The 17,431-nt window shown below is 34.2% G+C and overlaps 3 protein-coding genes across 4 annotated transcripts in view; 2 read left to right on the plus strand and 1 right to left on the minus strand.

The window, feature by feature from the left end:
• LOC116162452 (protein unc-45 homolog A) overlaps positions 1-15,640 on the minus strand; it is a 37,941-nt gene extending 22,301 nt beyond the window's left edge. The window contains exon 1 of the mRNA XM_031476072.1: positions 15,418-15,640. The gene's annotated coding sequence lies outside the window, so the exon portion shown is untranslated. The remainder of the gene's footprint in view (positions 1-15,417) is intronic.
• Positions 192-7,874, plus strand: LOC116162454. Its single transcript, XM_031476073.1, has 5 exons — positions 192-1,785; positions 1,893-2,013; positions 6,894-7,048; positions 7,102-7,374; positions 7,420-7,874. The coding sequence occupies exons 1-5, from the start codon at positions 313-315 to the stop codon at positions 7,762-7,764; spliced, it is 2,367 nt and encodes a 788-aa protein (XP_031331933.1). The 5' UTR covers positions 192-312; the 3' UTR covers positions 7,765-7,874.
• LOC116162455 (zinc finger protein 708-like) lies at positions 12,217-15,618 on the plus strand. Of its 2 annotated transcripts, XM_031476075.1 has the most exons (3): positions 12,217-12,704; positions 12,760-13,511; positions 13,556-15,618. In XM_031476075.1, exon 3 carries the CDS (start codon positions 13,567-13,569, stop codon positions 14,800-14,802), a length of 1,236 nt encoding a protein of 411 aa, XP_031331935.1. In that variant the 5' UTR covers positions 12,217-12,704; positions 12,760-13,511; positions 13,556-13,566; the 3' UTR covers positions 14,803-15,618. The 2 variants fall into 2 exon arrangements, with proteins under 2 accessions (XP_031331935.1, XP_031331934.1); XM_031476074.1 differs by having other exon boundaries at positions 12,217-13,511.
• Positions 15,641-17,431: the final 1,791 nt, after the last annotated feature.

The raw sequence follows: 17,431 nt of genomic DNA on the forward strand, positions 1-17,431 counted from the left end.
AAGGTTTGATTGTACTCATTGAAACGCAATGAACGCAACCTATGTTAGTATTTTTGAAAGTCACTCCCTAACCCTAGCGATTTTCTTCACTTCAGTGTTTAAATTAAAGATTGAGGAATTCTAAACTATACGTGCTCACGGAAACTTTAAAACTAGACCAAAATGGTACGTTAAACTAATTGTAATTATTGTCTAATTAGTTTTAATCTGCATTGTTCTTTGTTGTCTGTGTCTAATGCGCCGCCCCTTCATCTTTCAAGTTGTTTTTAAATTCTCCAGAAATGTTGTAGTCAGATGTAGAATGATAAAAAAATGAACAAGGAGCGATTTTTGAGAGACTTTCACGCAGTCTTAGCGCACCACGTAAGCTGCGTGTTAAAATCGGGAATGCTCCTGGACGAAGACATGAGCCTGTTGACGACTTTCTGGGATCCGAACTTTTACCAAGACACCGTGCGGTTTGACCGTCGATTGCTGGTTACGTCGGCCGCGCTTACGACTGTCGGCCTCGCTACGACCGTTAAACTGAACAGCATTTACCCGTTTTTGATCTCCGCACTGCCGACGAGCATGCAGCTAATGTCACGGTCGATTGTGTGCTATCGCACGAGGCGGTACAAGAGACGGTTCGAACGCCTTCTTTGCCTGATCAAATCTACGTATTCGATCACCAAGGAAATTGCCCAGTACTATAAGAAGCGCGACGCCGCCGTCAAGAGTCACAAGCTTCAAGTTGGCGCGTTTAACATACTGGTGGAGCCCGGCGAGGTGTTTCTGAAATTCGTGGCGAGCAGTCTGCACGAGGTCGTCGATCAAATTCGAAATTGCATGGTGCAAGTTTGCCTATCGGTCCCGATTACCGAGGGGGACTTCGTTGCGTCGATCGATTGGAACTTGGACGATCTGCGAGTGACCGCCGACTTCGGTTTTAAAGAGGTGCGAGCTCGGTTCGACAAACTGTCCGATCTCTTCCTGCTGATAACCTCGAATTTTCTCGGCTGCGTCGGTTTAAGCTGCTGCGTGCAGTTGTGGAGGGAGCGGTGTGACTTGCCGCACGTGCTCGATTGTTTGTTACCGGAGCTGGTGGGCAAGTTAGACGGGTTGTTAAACGAAGTTCGCGCTCAATTTAATCGGATTCGCTTCAATTTGTGCGACGGCGTGATCGACACTGAGGGACGGGCCGTACGAAGTTCTCGACTGGAGCGGCCCATTATGGATCTCCTCCTTTCTTTGCAGATTACGTTCGAAACGGCTCGACGTTTGCAAGTGCTCGAGGCCGAGGGAAGGACGGAGGAGTGCGTCACGATACTCGACGACGTTAGCAAGCAACTGGAGGAAAGTCGAGACATGTTGAGCATTTTGACCCGCAGGTTTTCAGTTGCGAGGCCGATACCGACGAAGCCGCCCGTTGAAATTGTGCCACTCGCGGACGATCAAATGGAAATTGTTGACGGTTACGAAACCGATGCGGAGTTAGAGGACGAGGAGTACAATTTGTCGATGCACGGAAGCGAGCCCGACGATTCTCCCTACCTGCAGGACGACGCTGACGACTCCGTTGAGAACCTCGGCATCGTCCTGCTCGAGCTGAAAACCAAGCTCCTGCAAGACGAAGGCAAAGTAGGCAAGCAGGCTCGAGAGGAGCTGAATCGCGGCGACATAGTACGGTCGGTCCCGGCGGACGAACCGCCGCCACGGTTACCTACAATACCCGACATCGGCGATGTCGGCGGTCTAGTTCGGGCGATAACGTTTACCGCTAGAAAATTGAACCGATCCGAAGAGGTATTTGGTTCTGGAAGCATAAGTAGTTGCGATTCTGTCGAATCCTCTAGCGTTGCTTAATTCATTTTGTATTAGCCTAGCATTTCTCACCTCGATAATTTTTGCAGTTTCAGTTCGGATTCAATATGTTCCCGGAAATTCCGAGACCGTTTAACACCACTTACAAATGTTTCTCGGTGGCCATGCTTCCCGGAAACGAAAGGCAGGATGTGGAGAAGGGGGGCAAAAGTAAGTACCGGCTCTCATTTTATATTTATACAATTGTAACACGAGTGCGAATTTCAGTATTTATCATTTCAACATCAATGTTAAGAGTAAGACTAAACACAATGCAAATTGCTTATATAGCTTATTATGTAGAAAGTTCGTTACAATATATGTTAAATTGAAACCTGTGGTATGTATGCTGAATAGTCACCGGCGATAAGGAATTTTTTGAGGTTTATTGTTGGCAATTTGAATTGTGTCTTAGTCTTAGTCTTAACATTGATGTTGAAATGATAAATACTGACATTCGCACTCGTGTTATAAAAATGAATGCAAGTAATTGATAAGGAAAGTTATAAACTATGAAGATGCGTACGGTATGTTGTAAAAGTGAGCTGCTTATAAGGTTTTTCGGCCAAAATATCTAAATTTTAAGCTGTTCACATATATTAAAATAAACCGAATTCTGCCTTCACTTGCAACCCCCAAACTATTCCCTTTGCTAGCAGTTAACAACCCTTATAAATTAAACTCAGCTAGAAGATTCTCCACATTTAATATTAAAATCAAATTTCTTAAACTGGCCGAATCTTTAAGAGTTTTTCCTTACTATTAATCAAAATCTGAATTTCCAACACCTTTAAAGAAATGAGTTTATTTGGAATATAAAAATATGATTACATTATTATGGCCAAATAAGAATGCGAGGTACTGTATCTGGGAACCTGTCCATCGTGGAGGCTTGCGGTAAAAAAATTTATTACTAAAACGGCCACGAGAAAAACCTGGAAAATATTTTTAAGTTTCTGCAATGGTCGCTAGGGGGCGTAACTGGAATCTGGAATCTAAAAAAGTGATTTTTCTGTGAATTCCGCCATATTAACCTAACAAAAAATGTCCGGTCTTTGAAGTTGACGATAATCTGAACCTTTTTTGTTTGACAATTGTTCCTGTATCTCTAAAAATGAAGTGGTGGGGGGTATTCAAAGGTTTCTGTAAAGAACACCCTGTATCTTCGAAACGATTGAGCCGATTTTAACAAACTTGGGTTAATTGAAAAGAGCTATTCTTCGGCTAGGTCCAAATATTATAATATTTGAAGTTTTGTTAATAATAATAATAATAGTGATTTATTCTTAGAATTGTGAATTACAATTATCGAAACATCAAATGATATTATATAACAAACATATTAGGATAAACAAACGACATAAAAACTGTATATATAGACTATACTATAAAATATCAAGCGAACCTAGAATAGCAATATGTTCTTTGAATTCCTGTACAGAATAAAATGAGTTGCTTTGTAATATTTTCTTAAGACTAGTTTTGAATTCGTGATGGTTGAGATTTCTTAAATGTTTTGGGAGGAGATTAAACAATACCGAGGCTCTATGAAATGGAGAGGTTTTGTAGTTTCACATATCGCCGCTTGAGGGCCTTTTTAGACTTTCCGACAGAAATGGTTAATTTTCCCAAAAAAATTAAATGCGTTGGTTTGATTTTTTTTTTCATAAAAAAGTAGCTAAATGATGCCTAAACAAGCTTCGCGAAAACCGCATTTAATTTTTTTGAGAAAATTAACCATTTCTGTCGGAACGTCGAAAAAAGCCCTCAAGCGGTGATATGTGAAATTAACGAAACTTCAAATAGTATAATATTTGTAGGTGAAGAGTAGTTTTTTTGAACTAACCCGACTTTGTTTAAATCGGCTCAGCCGTTTCGAAGATACGGGGTGTTCTTTACAGAAACCTTTGAATACCCCCCCCCCCCCCACCACTTCATTTTTAGAGATGCAGGAAAAATTGTCAAACAAAAATTGTTCAGATTATCGTCAACTTCGAAGACAGGACATTTTTTTGTTAGGTTAATATAGCGGAATTCACAGAAACATCACTTTTTTAGATTCCAGATTGCAGTTACGCCCCCTAGCGGCCATTGCAGAAACTTAAAAATATTTTCCAGGTTTTTCTCGTGGCTCGTAATAAATTTTTTTACCGCAAGCCTCTGCGATGGATAGATTCTCAGATACAGTACCTCGCATTCTTAATTGGCCACCCTGTACATAGCATATGATATTAAGTAAGTTTCAATATAAACAAATAAACTTTCTATATTGCATTTTAATCCAACATCAGAAATACCTAAATAATGTTTATTGTTATTCCTCTCAACGTCCTTCTCATCCAGCCGATTCCTCTTCCATCTTCCTGTAATATTTCCTTTTCTGTTTTGCTCGTCTTGGTTTTGCTGCATCTGTACCGGGTGACCCTATAAGACTGTTCCTCGGGATATCTCGAGAACCGTTCGTCATATGATTTAGGGGTAAAAAAATTATTGAGTAAATCGGTCATGAAGGAACGCTGGAAAATATTTTCAAGTTCTAAAAATTACCAGCAGAGGGCGTAACTGCCATCTTAAATTTTAAAATTGCATTTTCTTTCAATTTCGCATAATAAACTTTTTTTTTACATTTTTAAAGAGAACCAGTTTATCTATCCTTTTCGTAAAAACAAAAACTCATTTATTTCAAAAACAAGGATGGTGTGGGGCGTTCAATTGTTTTTGTGATAACCTGGTTTAACTTGTTAACGGTTTGACCGATTTTAACAAATTTGGTTGAGTTAAAAAGAACATTCCTTGGGCAATGAGAATCAACCAAAATTTAGTGGAATCCTTCTCCGCCAGGGGGCTAGTTTTGGCACTGACCCGAAATCCTAAAAAAATCAAATGGAATGATATGACTTTTTCTTTATGAAAAAGTAGCCAAATGACATCCAAAGCGGCCAGTGGAAAACCGTTTTTCAAAATTTTGTTCCTAACCTCAAATATTTAATGTCTTCTGATTTGCTGTTTCACGTTTTCCGGGCGCATGTATTATCATCTCATTTGTTATTTGGTCTGGTCCAGGAGCTTTCTTTTTTTTCACCTTTGCTATTTCTGCTTCCATTTCTTCTTCCCCTATTTCTTCATACTTCTTTTTGTTTTTTCTCCTCTGAGCCTTATCTGTCCGTTTAAACTTTGTATAAAGTAGTTTTTCCCTTCTTCTTCTCCAATGTCGTCTGGTATTCCTTCTTTATTTTTCCTCCCTTTGTTTATAAATTTTCACACTTAATTTTCGTTTTTGATGCTTTGTATTTCTCTTATTTCCTCATTTTGTAAGTCTTCTTTTTTGTGTTTGCATGTATCCTTATATTCTTTCTTCTTTGTTCTGTACTCTTCGCCTGTTTCATTTCCTGTTTTCCAATCCATTAGGGCTTCTTCCTGATGTCCAGTTGTATATTTTTGATTTTTTTTCTGTCACCGCTCTAGCCTTTTTGATTTCTTCTAGTGCAGCATCACATTCAGTTTCTTTGAATTCTATCTGCTTTAGATGTATTTTGTATTGTTTGTTCTCTCCAGATTTTTCGTTTTTTCAGTTTCTATCGTTTTTCTTACACCTGTCAATATTCCTCCTTTGGCTCTTCTTTTCTTGTTTTCCCTTCTGGCGTATTGATATTCCCATTCTTTTTGTTTGTCTATTCTCTCCGCTAGTTCTCGTTTTTCTTTGTTCCATTTTTCTTCCTTCTCTTGATTTTGCCTCTTCAGTTCCCGCATTTCCTTTTTAAACTCTTCTCTCATTTCCGTTATTTCATTTCTGACGTCATTTCTTATTTCTATCGTACTCTTGTTAAGGTTTATCATCACGTTTTTAATTTCCTCCATATTTGCGGGCTTTTCTCCTGTTTTTTCTTTCTCTTCTGTCTTTGTTGTGGGCGGTGACCGCTAGATTTTGCTGTTTTTTTTTGTAATTGTTCTAGTTCGGCTTCTAACTGTTTCCTTGCTTCTTCTCTTCCTCTTTTCTTTATTAAAAATTCTTTGAGATTTCCTATGCTATTGGCTCGTGAATGTCCGACATACGCTGACCAATTTGAATAAATTCCAGTTTTTGCTATATGTGGTTTCAGCTTTCCTTATGTTAAGGATATCGTACATATTCGGGTAAGTACGACAGAAATTAATGCTCATTAAAATATGCGCGAATTAATGAATTTCCATTTCCTCGTGTCATAATTCGAGGGTGATTCAATTTTTTCCAAGGTTGGACGACTCGAGGGTAGTTTTAGACTTCGAATAAATAAGGTATAGTTGTATTTTTATATTTATATTCAATGCGGATCGTGTTCTTTAATAAATTTGACGAGTGAAAAAGGAAATTTGTCTTATGTTACGTGGATACATTTTGTGGTAAAAATTCTAACAGTAACATTAATTAAAACGATCAGGTATTGCGCCACCCTGAAATGTAACCCCGGTTACAGGACTGTTACAAGATTCTTCGTCTCGCATAATGAATGGCTACTACGATTTGAAGTACAAAATTGAGGTATTCTGACGGTAAGCCTCAGAGTATTACCTTGATTTCTATTAAAAGCAGGACACAGAGTTTCCATATTTCTACTTATAGAAATGCAGTCATGGTACAACAACTACTACACGTTAATTGGGCATTGTTGCCAACTAGCTCTACTTATTTGAGTTACACATGACAAAAATGTAGTAATTATCAACAATTTCTTTCCAAGCGTCTAGTTTTACGCCGCGCGTACCAGTCCCACTTAAGGTCCCAAACTGATTTAAATTACTTTGTGGGTTAAACTTCCACTATTGCTCGTATTTAACGTAATAGCTTCAAGGCCGTAAAGTATCCCTTGAATATGAAGGTCACTACGCGTTTAATTTACACGATTGTTGAACTTCGCTACCGTAATGTGCCGTTTAATATTACAACATTATTCTTTTTCGCAACTAATTTGTTACGTCGTAGTTATTTAAGGTTATGCAATTTTAATTTTTATGGATTAAAAACTTCCACTATTGCTCGTATTTAACGTAATATTTGTCTTTGTGTCTTTCAGTAATCATGCCCCCATCCGCCTTGGAGCAACTAACAAGGTTAAATATAAACTATCCCATGCAGTTTAAGATTGTAAACAAAAACACTAACCGCACAAGTCACTGTGGCGTTCTCGAATTCGTCGCGGACGAGGGAAAGGTCTATCTGCCATTGTGGGTACGGTACACCTCGACGAAGGCGAATTCGCCACTAATCCGCTTCGGCCTTAGATGATGCACAATCTGGTACTGGAAGAAAACGACTCGATCCAGATAGAAAGCGTTTCGCTACCGGTTGGAACGTTCGCCAAGTTTCAGCCGCTCTCCCCCGAATTCTTGGACATTACGAATCCGAAGGCCGTGCTGGAGAACTGCCTGAGGACTTTTTCGTGTCTGACGTCCGGAGACGTGATTGCGGTGCAGTACAATCAGCGCGTTTACGAGCTGTGCGTTTTGGAAACGCAGCCCGGTAAAGCGATCAGTATCATCGAGTGCGATATGAACGTAAGTATCGATTGATATTGATTGATATGAGAACTGGCCCGTTAGGTCGAGTTCGCCGCGCCGGTCGGGTATAAGGAGACCGAGGAGGTGAAGCCGCCCGAAGAGGACATGGCGGTCGATCCGGCCGATCTGATGCCCGAGTCGGCCGGTTTCGTCGCCTTTCGCGGCGCCGGCAATCGGCTCGACGGGAAGCGTCGCAAGGATTCGGGATCGATGGACGCGGCGAATCCGAAGCCGGCGTACAAGCGCGGCATACCCGACTACGATTATAAGGTCGGCACGCTGAGATTCATGCGAATGATTCCGAAGTCGGACGAGAACAGCAAGGAGGAGAGCGAGGAGTTCAAGGCGTTCAGCGGGGAAGGTTTCAGTCTGAGGCGGCGGGATTAGATTTAATTAATTTGTGTTGTATTTTTTTATCAGTTGTTGGCTGTTTCAAGTTATTGAGGTCGTCATGATAGGTTTTGTTTTTCGCGTCTTATAAAGGTTTCAAAAGAAAAGGAAATTATTGATATCGCCCAACAATCCTTTTAAATTTTTACTCGTCGCCAAATTATCAATAAAATTCATATAAACTTTGTTTGTTTTGGGCAGTGAAGTCATATCACATGTATGATATTTACACCATCTAAATTTTTGAAAATTTTAGAAATTAGATTTTCAAAAAATTGGGAATTAGAAAATTTTGGCTTTCCGAAACTATGTAACCTTTTTAAATCTTTAATTTTAGATTTTATGATATTTGACATGCTGGGCATTTGAATTTTTGGGATGAAATGTTTTAGAAGTTTAAATTTGGGAACTTTGGGCATTTAAGCTCTTGCGATCTTTTAAATTTTGAGGATTTGGACTATTAGGATTTTTAAAGTTCCGGCAATTTGAGATTTTGTTTTTTTTTTAATTTTAGATTTTGAAACTTAATAATTGCGGAATTTAAGTTTGACAATTTTACATTTTCAAATTTTTGAAATTTTGGGTAAGTATTAAAGATTTTTAAATTTTGGACTTTCAGGATTTTTGAAAAAATGGGAATTTTGTTAATTTCAAAATTCTAGGAATTCGAGATCTGGTTATTTTGAGAATTGGAGGTTTTGGAATTTTAAAAATTTGGGAATGTCCGATTGTAGTAGGCAAAACGTTTTTTGAAAAACATAGAATTTTAAAATTTTGAAACTGAGATTTTTTTATATTTTGGGCACCTTAGACTTTAAGGTTTTTTTTTTAAAATTTGGGTCACTTAAAATATTTAAACATTGGGATTTATAAAGTATTGAGAAATTAAAGTTTTTTGAAATGTTTGGATTGGAGATTTTGAGATTTTTTAAATGTTGGGAATTTAAGTTTTTGAGATTTTTGTAAATTTGAGAATTTGAAACTTTGGAAATTTTATATTTTGAGATTTTTGCATTTTGTTTGTTTGAGAATGTAAGATAGTAGTTCTTACATTTCAGATTTTAGGGATATTGTCATTTGGAAGAATTTAGATTTTGAGATTTAGTTTTTGGACTTTAAAATTTTGGGATTTTTAAAATTTCGAAAATTTGATATGAGGATCTTCACGTTTTGGAAAATTTGACATTTTGGGAAATAAAATGTTGAAATTTATTAGAATTTTTGGAGTATTACAATTTCCAAACCTCAAATTCTCAAGACAACAAAATCGCCGATTCCCAAATTTACAAAACTATAAAATCTAAAATTTAGAGATTTTCAAAATCTAAAATTTACAAAATTTTGGAAAACTCAAAAGTTTAAATTTCCCAAAATTTCAAAAATCCAAAATCAAAGATTCTCAAATTTTCCAAAATTCCCAGAATTTTGAGAATTCCAAAATCTAGAACTAAAGATTTCAGTAAGTATCCCATACACCCAAAATCAAAAATCTCAAAATTTGAATTTCTTGACATTTCAGTAATTTGCAAAGATTCCAGTTCTTAAAATTTCAAAATTATCAAAACACAAAATTTCTAGAATTTTGAAAATCTTATATTTCCAAAATTACCAAAATCTGAAATTATCGAACGTTTAAAAATCCCAAAATCTCAAATTCCTATAATTTTATAGTTACCAATTGTAACATTCTCAGCGTCGCGGACTCTCGTTTCGAAATTTCCAAAACTCAAATCTCAAAATACCTAAAATCTAATGTTTCTTAAAGAAATTTCAAACTAAATTCTCAATATTTTGACTCCCATAGTTTTTGAAATTTTAAAATCAAAAAATTCCAAAGATTTTATTATTCCTAAAATCTGATCTGAAATATCCAAATTTTAATCAATGTCAACATTTTTATTTCTCAAAATGTGAAATTCCCAAAATGTAAAGGTTTTCATACCTTACATTTTCAAAATCTCAAAATGTTAAATTCCAAAAACTATATCGCAAAATCTAAATTCTTCAAAATTGTAATACCCCTAAAATCTGCAATTTTCATAACTTCAAGACATAATCTTACATTCTCAAAGTAACAAAATGCAAAAATCTCAAAAATTAGAGCATTTCTAATTTCCAAAATTTTAAACCCCAAGAACTTCAGAAATTTAAAAAAATTTAATTTCTTAAAATTTTATAAATCCCAATATTAGTTAAATGATCCAAATTTCACAAAACCTTAAAGGGTGTATCCAAAATACCAAAAACAATGCCCAACATTTCAAAAATTTAGTAATTTCAACAATCACAGATTCCCAAAATTTCAGAATTTAAATTTTTCTAAAAAGTTCAAAAATCGAAAAACCTCAATTTTCCACAACCTCAAAATCTTAACCTAAAATTTTAAAAGTAAAATCGTTTTTTCATAAATCCCAAAAATTCAAATGCCCAGCATGTCAAATATCACAAAATCTGAAATTGTTGGGAATTTAAGTTTTTGAGATTTTTGTAACTTTGAGAATTTGAAACTTTGGAGATTTTGTATTTTGTAATTTTTGAGATTTTTGGATTTTGTTTGTTTGAGAATGTAAGATAGTTCTTACATCTCAGATTTTAGGGATATTGACATTTGGAAGAATTTAGATTTTGGGATTTAGTGTTTGGAATTTAACATTTTGGGACTTTTAAAATTTCGAAAATTTGATATGAGGATCTTCACGTTTTGGAAATTTGACATTTTGGGAAATAAAATGTTGAAATTTATTAGAATTTTTGGAGTATTACAATTTCCAAACCTGAAATTCTCAAGATAACAAAATTCCAGATTCCCAAATTTACAAAACTATAAACTCTAAAATTTAGAGATTTTCAAAATCTAAAATTTACAAAATTTTGGGAAACTCAAAAGTTTAAATTCCCCAAAATTTCAAAAATCCAAAATCACAGATTCTCAAATTTTCCCAAATTCCCAGAATGTTGAGAATTCCAAAATCTAGAACTAAACATTTCAGTAAGTATGCCATACACTCAAAATCAAAAATCTCAAGATTTTAATTTCTGGACATTTCAGAAATTTTTTAACTTATATTTCCAAAATTAGCAAAATCTTAAATTCTCGAACGTTTAAAAATAACAAAATTTCAAATTCCTATAATTTTAAAGTTTCCAATTGTAATTCTGAGCGTCGCGGACTCCCGTTACGAAATTTCCAAAACTCTAAAATCCCAAAATTCTATGTACCTAAAATCTAATGTTTCTTTAAGAAATTTCAAATGCCTAATTCTCAGTATTTTAACTCCCCTAGTTTTTGAAATTTTAAAATAAAAAAATTCCCAAGATTTGTTCCTAAAATCTGAAATATCCAAATTTTAATCAATGTCAACATTTTTATTTCTCAAAATGTCAAATTTCCAAAATGTAATGATTCTCATATCTTAAATATTCAAAATTTCAAAATGTTAAATTCCAAAAGCTATATCGCAAAATTTAAATTCTTCAAAATTGAAATACTCCTAAAATCTGCAATTTTCATAACTTCCAAGACATAATCTTACATTCTCAAACTAACAAAATCCCAAGATCTCAAAATTAGAACACCTCTATTTTCCAAAATTTCAAAACCCACACTTCAGAAATTAAAAAAAAAATTTAATTTCTTAAAATTTTCTTAAAGGGTAAGTTATCCAAAATACCATAAACTCAAATTTGAAATTCACAAATACCCAACATTTCAAAAATTTAATAATTTCAACAATTCATAAATCACAAAAATTACAAAATATAAAACTTCCAGTTTCAAATTCTCAAATTTACAAAAATCTCAAAAACTTAAATTCTCAACATTTAAAAAATCTCAAAATCTCCAATCCAAACATTTCAAAAAAACTTTAATTTCTCAATACTTTATAAATCCCAATATTTTAAGTGATCTAAATTTAAAAAAATCCTTACAGGCTAAGGTACCCAAAATATCAAAAATCGCAGTTTCAAAATTTTAAAATTCTATGTTTCAAAAAACGTTTTGCAAAATTCTCGCCAACTACAATCGGATATTCCCAAGTTTTTAAAATTCCCAAAACCTACAATTCTCAAAATAACTAGATTTCGAATTCCTAGAATTTGAAATTAACAAAATTCCCGTTTTCCAAAAATCCTAAAAGTCCCAAATTGCAAAAATCTTTTGTACTTAACCAAAATTTCAAAAATTTTAAAGTGTAAAATTGTCAAACTTAAATTCCGCAATTATTAAGTTTCAAAAGCCGACCTGCGTAGCTCAGATGAGCTTACGTTAGAAGCTCTAACTTTGGGTACAAGGGTCCTGGGTTCGAATCCCAGGTAAGGCATGGCTGTTTGTGATTGTATAGTGGGTTGAGTGGGAAGAGTAGCAAATTGCTAACACTCCGCCCACTATAAAATAAAATTTAAAAAAAAATCTAAAATTTAAAAAAACCAAAATCTCAAATTTCCTGAACTTTAAAAATTCGGATAGTCCAAATCTTCAAAATTTAAAAGATCGCAAGAGCTCAAATGCCCAAAGTTCCCAAATTTAAACTTCTAACACATTTCATCCCAAAAATTCTAATGCCCAGCACGTCAAATATCATAAAAACAAATTAAAAATTTAAAAAAAAACTCCCAGACATACATAGTTTCGGAAAGCCAAAATTTTCTAATTCCCAATTTTTTGAAAATCTAATTTCTAAAATTTTCAATAATTTAAGTACAACACCTTCCATCAATAATAATTAATGTAAGTAATCAGCTCGAGATCAATTTTGTAAGTTTAATTAATTTATAGTTTACATGATGATGGAGATTATCGCCGAAACTATAGTCGTGTTTTAATAGTACAACTATAAATGTATGGGGAAGGCTTTGAGATCCGATTTTCTTAATCTTTGATATCACTCAACCCCATTTAGAGGAACGATGGATAATGTTCAAAAGTAACCTATAACGTTTGTATCATAAAGAAAGCAAAAAACTGTCTACACCCGTCTTTGCACTTTCCAGCGTTAGTACTTCTTTGAAACTTGGGGAGGTATTTAGAAAACTGGCGAGCGTAAAGAAGACTTCATCAGGGCACAGAAGTACTAGAAACCATAGACAGCTCTGAAAAGTACTGGAAAGGAAAGATGATGTAATTGTAAATGCTCCATACGTCACTAGATTGCTCAGGAAAGTTAATGCAGACTTTTAAAAACTTTCGTATTAGGGATGTGCTAACGGTGATGGAGTTCTATTCTCGCCATCCAGTCCGAGCCGACTGCTACTGAGATTTGAAAATGGCGCGAAACGTTCAACATTTCCACATGAAAGTTAGATGGCTTTGCTTGTAATCGTTCCACAGGGCTGCCAGGTGTAAGTATAGGGAAAGTCAAGCTTACAGTGCCGCATGGGGGACCGTCACATTACATTTTATTGTATAGAATGACTTTGTTATAGAAAGAGTTTCTTTGGTTTACCAGTTCCTGGCACATATAAACCCACGTTTTACGTACACCTGCATCTGTGCTATGCGTACACTACGTCTGCACTATATCTATAAGAACTTTTTTTAATGATTATATTTGGTGACTATTGTACTACCCTGTATATTAGTTAAAACAAATGCAACTCGTTAAACAGATTAAAAGTTTTGAGAATAGCCACAGCCAATCAAGGAATGTAAGGTTATGAAGTTATTTATTCCCAAGCCGGTAGTCAAAGGCCTGTTGCACATAGCATTTGTGGAAAATCTATAATTTTCGTGCTTCTCTTCCCTGGTGAGTATTTCTTTGGTTATAATTATGCAAGTCTTCTTTTGCAGTTGTGGGGGTGATGTCTACAATTGTTAAGGTCGAACCAAACCAAGAAGAAGAGATAAACACATTAATCGCTGAAAAGGTTTTTCTTAGCAATACTTTCCCCTCGATAAAGCGGGAGCTTAACGAAATGACGATCAATGCCCATCAAAACGAAGTGAATCAGAAAGATCAATTTGTTTTACTAGAAAATTGTGATTTTCCACATAATAAACCCCTACAAACTGCTGGAATTGATATCGAATCAATTAAACGTCGCACAGTTTTTAAGAAATGCACAAATAGACGTCTCTTCGTACACAAAGGTCCCAACGAATTTAAATGTGCTCATTGCGATTACGCAACAAGTATCAAAGGCTCTCTGAAACAACATCTACTAATCCACAATGCAAAGAATCTTAAATGTGACCAGTGTGATTTTGCAACGAGCATCCAAAGCAAACTCAAACGACACCTCGTAATTCACACGGCATCATCCACCAAGAACTTTAAATGTGACCTGTGCAATTACGCAACAAACTTAAAAGACTATCTCAAACAACACCTTTTAATCCACAAAGTTTCTAAAGATTTCAAATGTACCCAGTGTGATTATGCATCAAGCAGTGCGTCCTATCTAAAGAGACATCTCATAAAACACAAAGCTTCAAAAGATTATACATGTCACATGTGTAATTATGCGACAAATTACAAGTTTGCCCTAGCACAACATCTTTTTACGCACGATGCTTCGAAGAATTTTAAATGTGACCAGTGTGATTATGCGACAACTACCAAAGGCGCCTACCAACAACATCTTCTAGTACACAAGATAACGAAGGACTTTAAATGTAACCAGTGCGGTTTTGCGACAAATGTTAAGGGCACGCTTAGACGACATCTCTCGATACATAAAGCGTCCAAAGATTTCAAATGTGACCAGTGCGATTTTGCTACAAATCACAAATCGTATATAAAACAGCATCTTGTACTACTACACAACAATGGTAAGGATTTTAAATGTGTTCAATGCGATTTTGCAACACAATATAAGTCCTCTTTCAATCGGCATCTTTTATTGCACAAGATCCGCAAGGAATTTGAATGTGATCGGTGTGATTACGCCACGAGTATTAAAAGCTCGCTCGAACAGCATCGACTGACACACAACGCCAAGGATTTTAAATGCGGCCAGTGTGATTTTGCAACAAGTGTCAAGGGTAACCTCAAACGACATCTCTTAATTCACACTGCATCGTCCATCAAGAACTGATACACAAAGACCTAGATGAATGTGTTTTACTTCCATTAAATCCTTGTTGCGTTGCACGGGCACAGAAGGCAAGAGCTGAGAAGAGAATATTTTTATTGATAACCAATCTTTCTTTTGAAATTGACTTGATTTAACCTCACGTGTTTGATACCGTTAACCTTTATTGTTTCAAATCACTTTCATTTTTTATGTAAACGTTTGCTTAATTTATGTTTTGATTACATGGTCTTGGCCCCAAGTTAAATTTATATGATCATTAATTTAAATTTGTGGAACTAGCTGCATTGTTTGCTGTATGTATTTTTCCATGTTGCGTTTAACAAGATGATTTAATTGCAACAAAGATGAGTCACATACTTTGCACTTCGCCCTGTTCCGAAAGCGGTGTGGCGTGCTTGTGTCTAATTCAAATGCATAATTATTTGTTACATTACATAGCTAATAAAATTGAGCTCATTTATAGAAATATTGCCATTTAAATGATTGAAAACACCCAAGATTCTTTCTAGATGAGTTCAATTATAGTTATTAAATATGATAGAAATTTGTTCCATGCATCAATTTTTTAATAGAACATCAGTATTTTTTATACAAATCAAAAAAGTGGTACGTTACCTTAATTATAGCGTTTCCTAAAAATGCTCGCTCTACCGCGGCTCAAAACAACCGTATTTCTAATTACGTACTCGCAAATAGCGCACTTCGAACCGACTAGTCCCCCCATTACTTCAGTAAAATATGCAGTATTTTTCCAAGGTTTACGTACGATCAGATTTCTCATGATAAATTTCTGTTATAATAAAAAATTCTAATTTATTTGAAAATTATTAACGAAAACATTGATCCCTAATTTTGGGATGTAGAACCACCCACCTAATACTGAGAAGCCACCCATCGTAAATTACAAATGCCCAGAATTTCAAATACCAAAGAACTAACATTTTCAAAATCCCAAATTTGCAAAATTTAAAAAAAACTCAATTTAAAATTCCCAAAATTTCAAACATCCTAAAATCTTAAATTCCCAAAACTATTACTAAGATTCAAAGAGATCAGTATCCCATATACTCAAATTTCAAAAATCCCAATTTCCTAATATTTCAAAAATGTTAATTTATAATTTCCAAATAAATTCTTAAAATTTCCAGAATTCTAAAAATCCTAAAATTTCATATTTTTAAAATGCCAAGATCTTAAATTATTGAACTTTTAAAAATCTCAAAATGTGAAAATTCCCAAATTTTCGAAAAACAAAGAATTCCAAAATTCTAATTTCAAAGGTTTCGATGTCTCAAATAACCTAATCCCAAAATCTCAATTTCCTGATATTGAAAAAACTTAAATTTATAATTTCCAAATTTTCAAGTTTTTAAAATTCCAAAACCACTCAAATCCAAGTCTTCCATAATTTCGAATTTCAAAGGTTTCTAATTGTAAAATTTTCAACGTAGCGACTTTCCTTTTCGAACATCCGAAAATTAAAATTCCTAAAATTCAAAATTTCCAAATTTTAAATCTGTTATTATTTCCCAAAATCTCAAATTCCCAAAATGTAAAGATTCTTATATCTTAAATTTTCAAAATTTTTAAATGCTAAATTCAAAAATCTAAATTAATCAAAAATTGAATAACCCTATAATCATCCTCAAACTAGCAAACTCCACAAATCTCAAACATTACATAATCTAAAAGTTTCAAAAACCACAAAATCTCAAATTATCAAAATTTTAAGAATTCCAAAATCTAAGATCAAATTTCAAAGATTTTAGTAAGTTTGAAAAATCTTAAATCTCAATTTCCTGAAATTTCAAAAAGTTTTATATTCTTAAAATTTGAAAGTTCCCAGAAACCAAACTTTCCAAAGTTTGAAAAAATCTTATACCTATTTCAAAACTTTTAAAAATGCTACGATCGGAAATTCTCGAGCTTTTAGAAATACCAAAATCTCAAATTCTTAGAATTTCTAATGATAACATTCTCAACATCGTGAACTCCCATTTTAAAAATGTCAAGCTTTCAAGAACTCTCAACTCCACTAAATTTGGAATACCTAAAATCTAAGGATTTCTAATCTTTTGGAAATTTCAATGTTTCAACTTTTCGTATTTCTAAAATTTAAAAAAAAAAAAAAAAAAAAATTTCAAAATTTTAATATCCCTAAAATATAAAATTCTCCAAATTTTAGAAATCTCAAAATGTTAAATTTCAAAAACTAAATCACAAAATCTAAATTATTCAAATCTTCAAAGCCCCTAAATCCTAAAATTCTCAAAACTTCATGTACTACAATCCTACATTCTCAAACTAACAAAATCTCAAAAGTTACACCTAAAACATCCAGTTTCTAATTCCCAAAATTTTGAAAATCTCAGAATCTAATCTAATCTAATATTTAAATATTTTAAATGCCCAAAATGTCAAAAAACCTTAAGGCCAAGGTACCTAAACTATCAAAAATCTCAAATAATCAAATTTTCAGAAATTCCCAAATTTAACTTTTTTTCAAACTTGGTGAATGAATGTACTTGAAAGGTTCCACCCTGTATATACTTACGACTATACATACATTTTTGAGAGTTGGCAACCATGCAATTTCTAGGTGGGAAAAAGCTGCCTGCGCCATCTAAAA

Source organism: Photinus pyralis, unplaced genomic scaffold (assembly GCF_008802855.1).
Source record: "Photinus pyralis isolate 1611_PpyrPB1 unplaced genomic scaffold, Ppyr1.3 Ppyr1.4_LG10, whole genome shotgun sequence".
Classification (NCBI taxonomy): domain Eukaryota; kingdom Metazoa; phylum Arthropoda; class Insecta; order Coleoptera; family Lampyridae; genus Photinus; species Photinus pyralis.

Bases quoted from the DNA above. Each gene is read 5' to 3' on its own strand.
- LOC116162454 (XM_031476073.1), top strand. From the start codon at position 313: ATGAACAAGGAGCGATTTTTGAGAGACTTTCACGCAGTCTTAGCGCAC. The intron at 7,049-7,101 runs GTACGGTACACC...CTTCGGCCTTAG, and splicing joins AGGTCTATCTGCCATTGTGG to ATGATGCACAATCTGGTACT. The intron at 7,375-7,419 runs GTAAGTATCGAT...CTGGCCCGTTAG, and splicing joins TCATCGAGTGCGATATGAAC to GTCGAGTTCGCCGCGCCGGT.
- LOC116162455 (XM_031476074.1), top strand. From the start codon at position 13,567: ATGTCTACAATTGTTAAGGTCGAACCAAACCAAGAAGAAGAGATAAAC.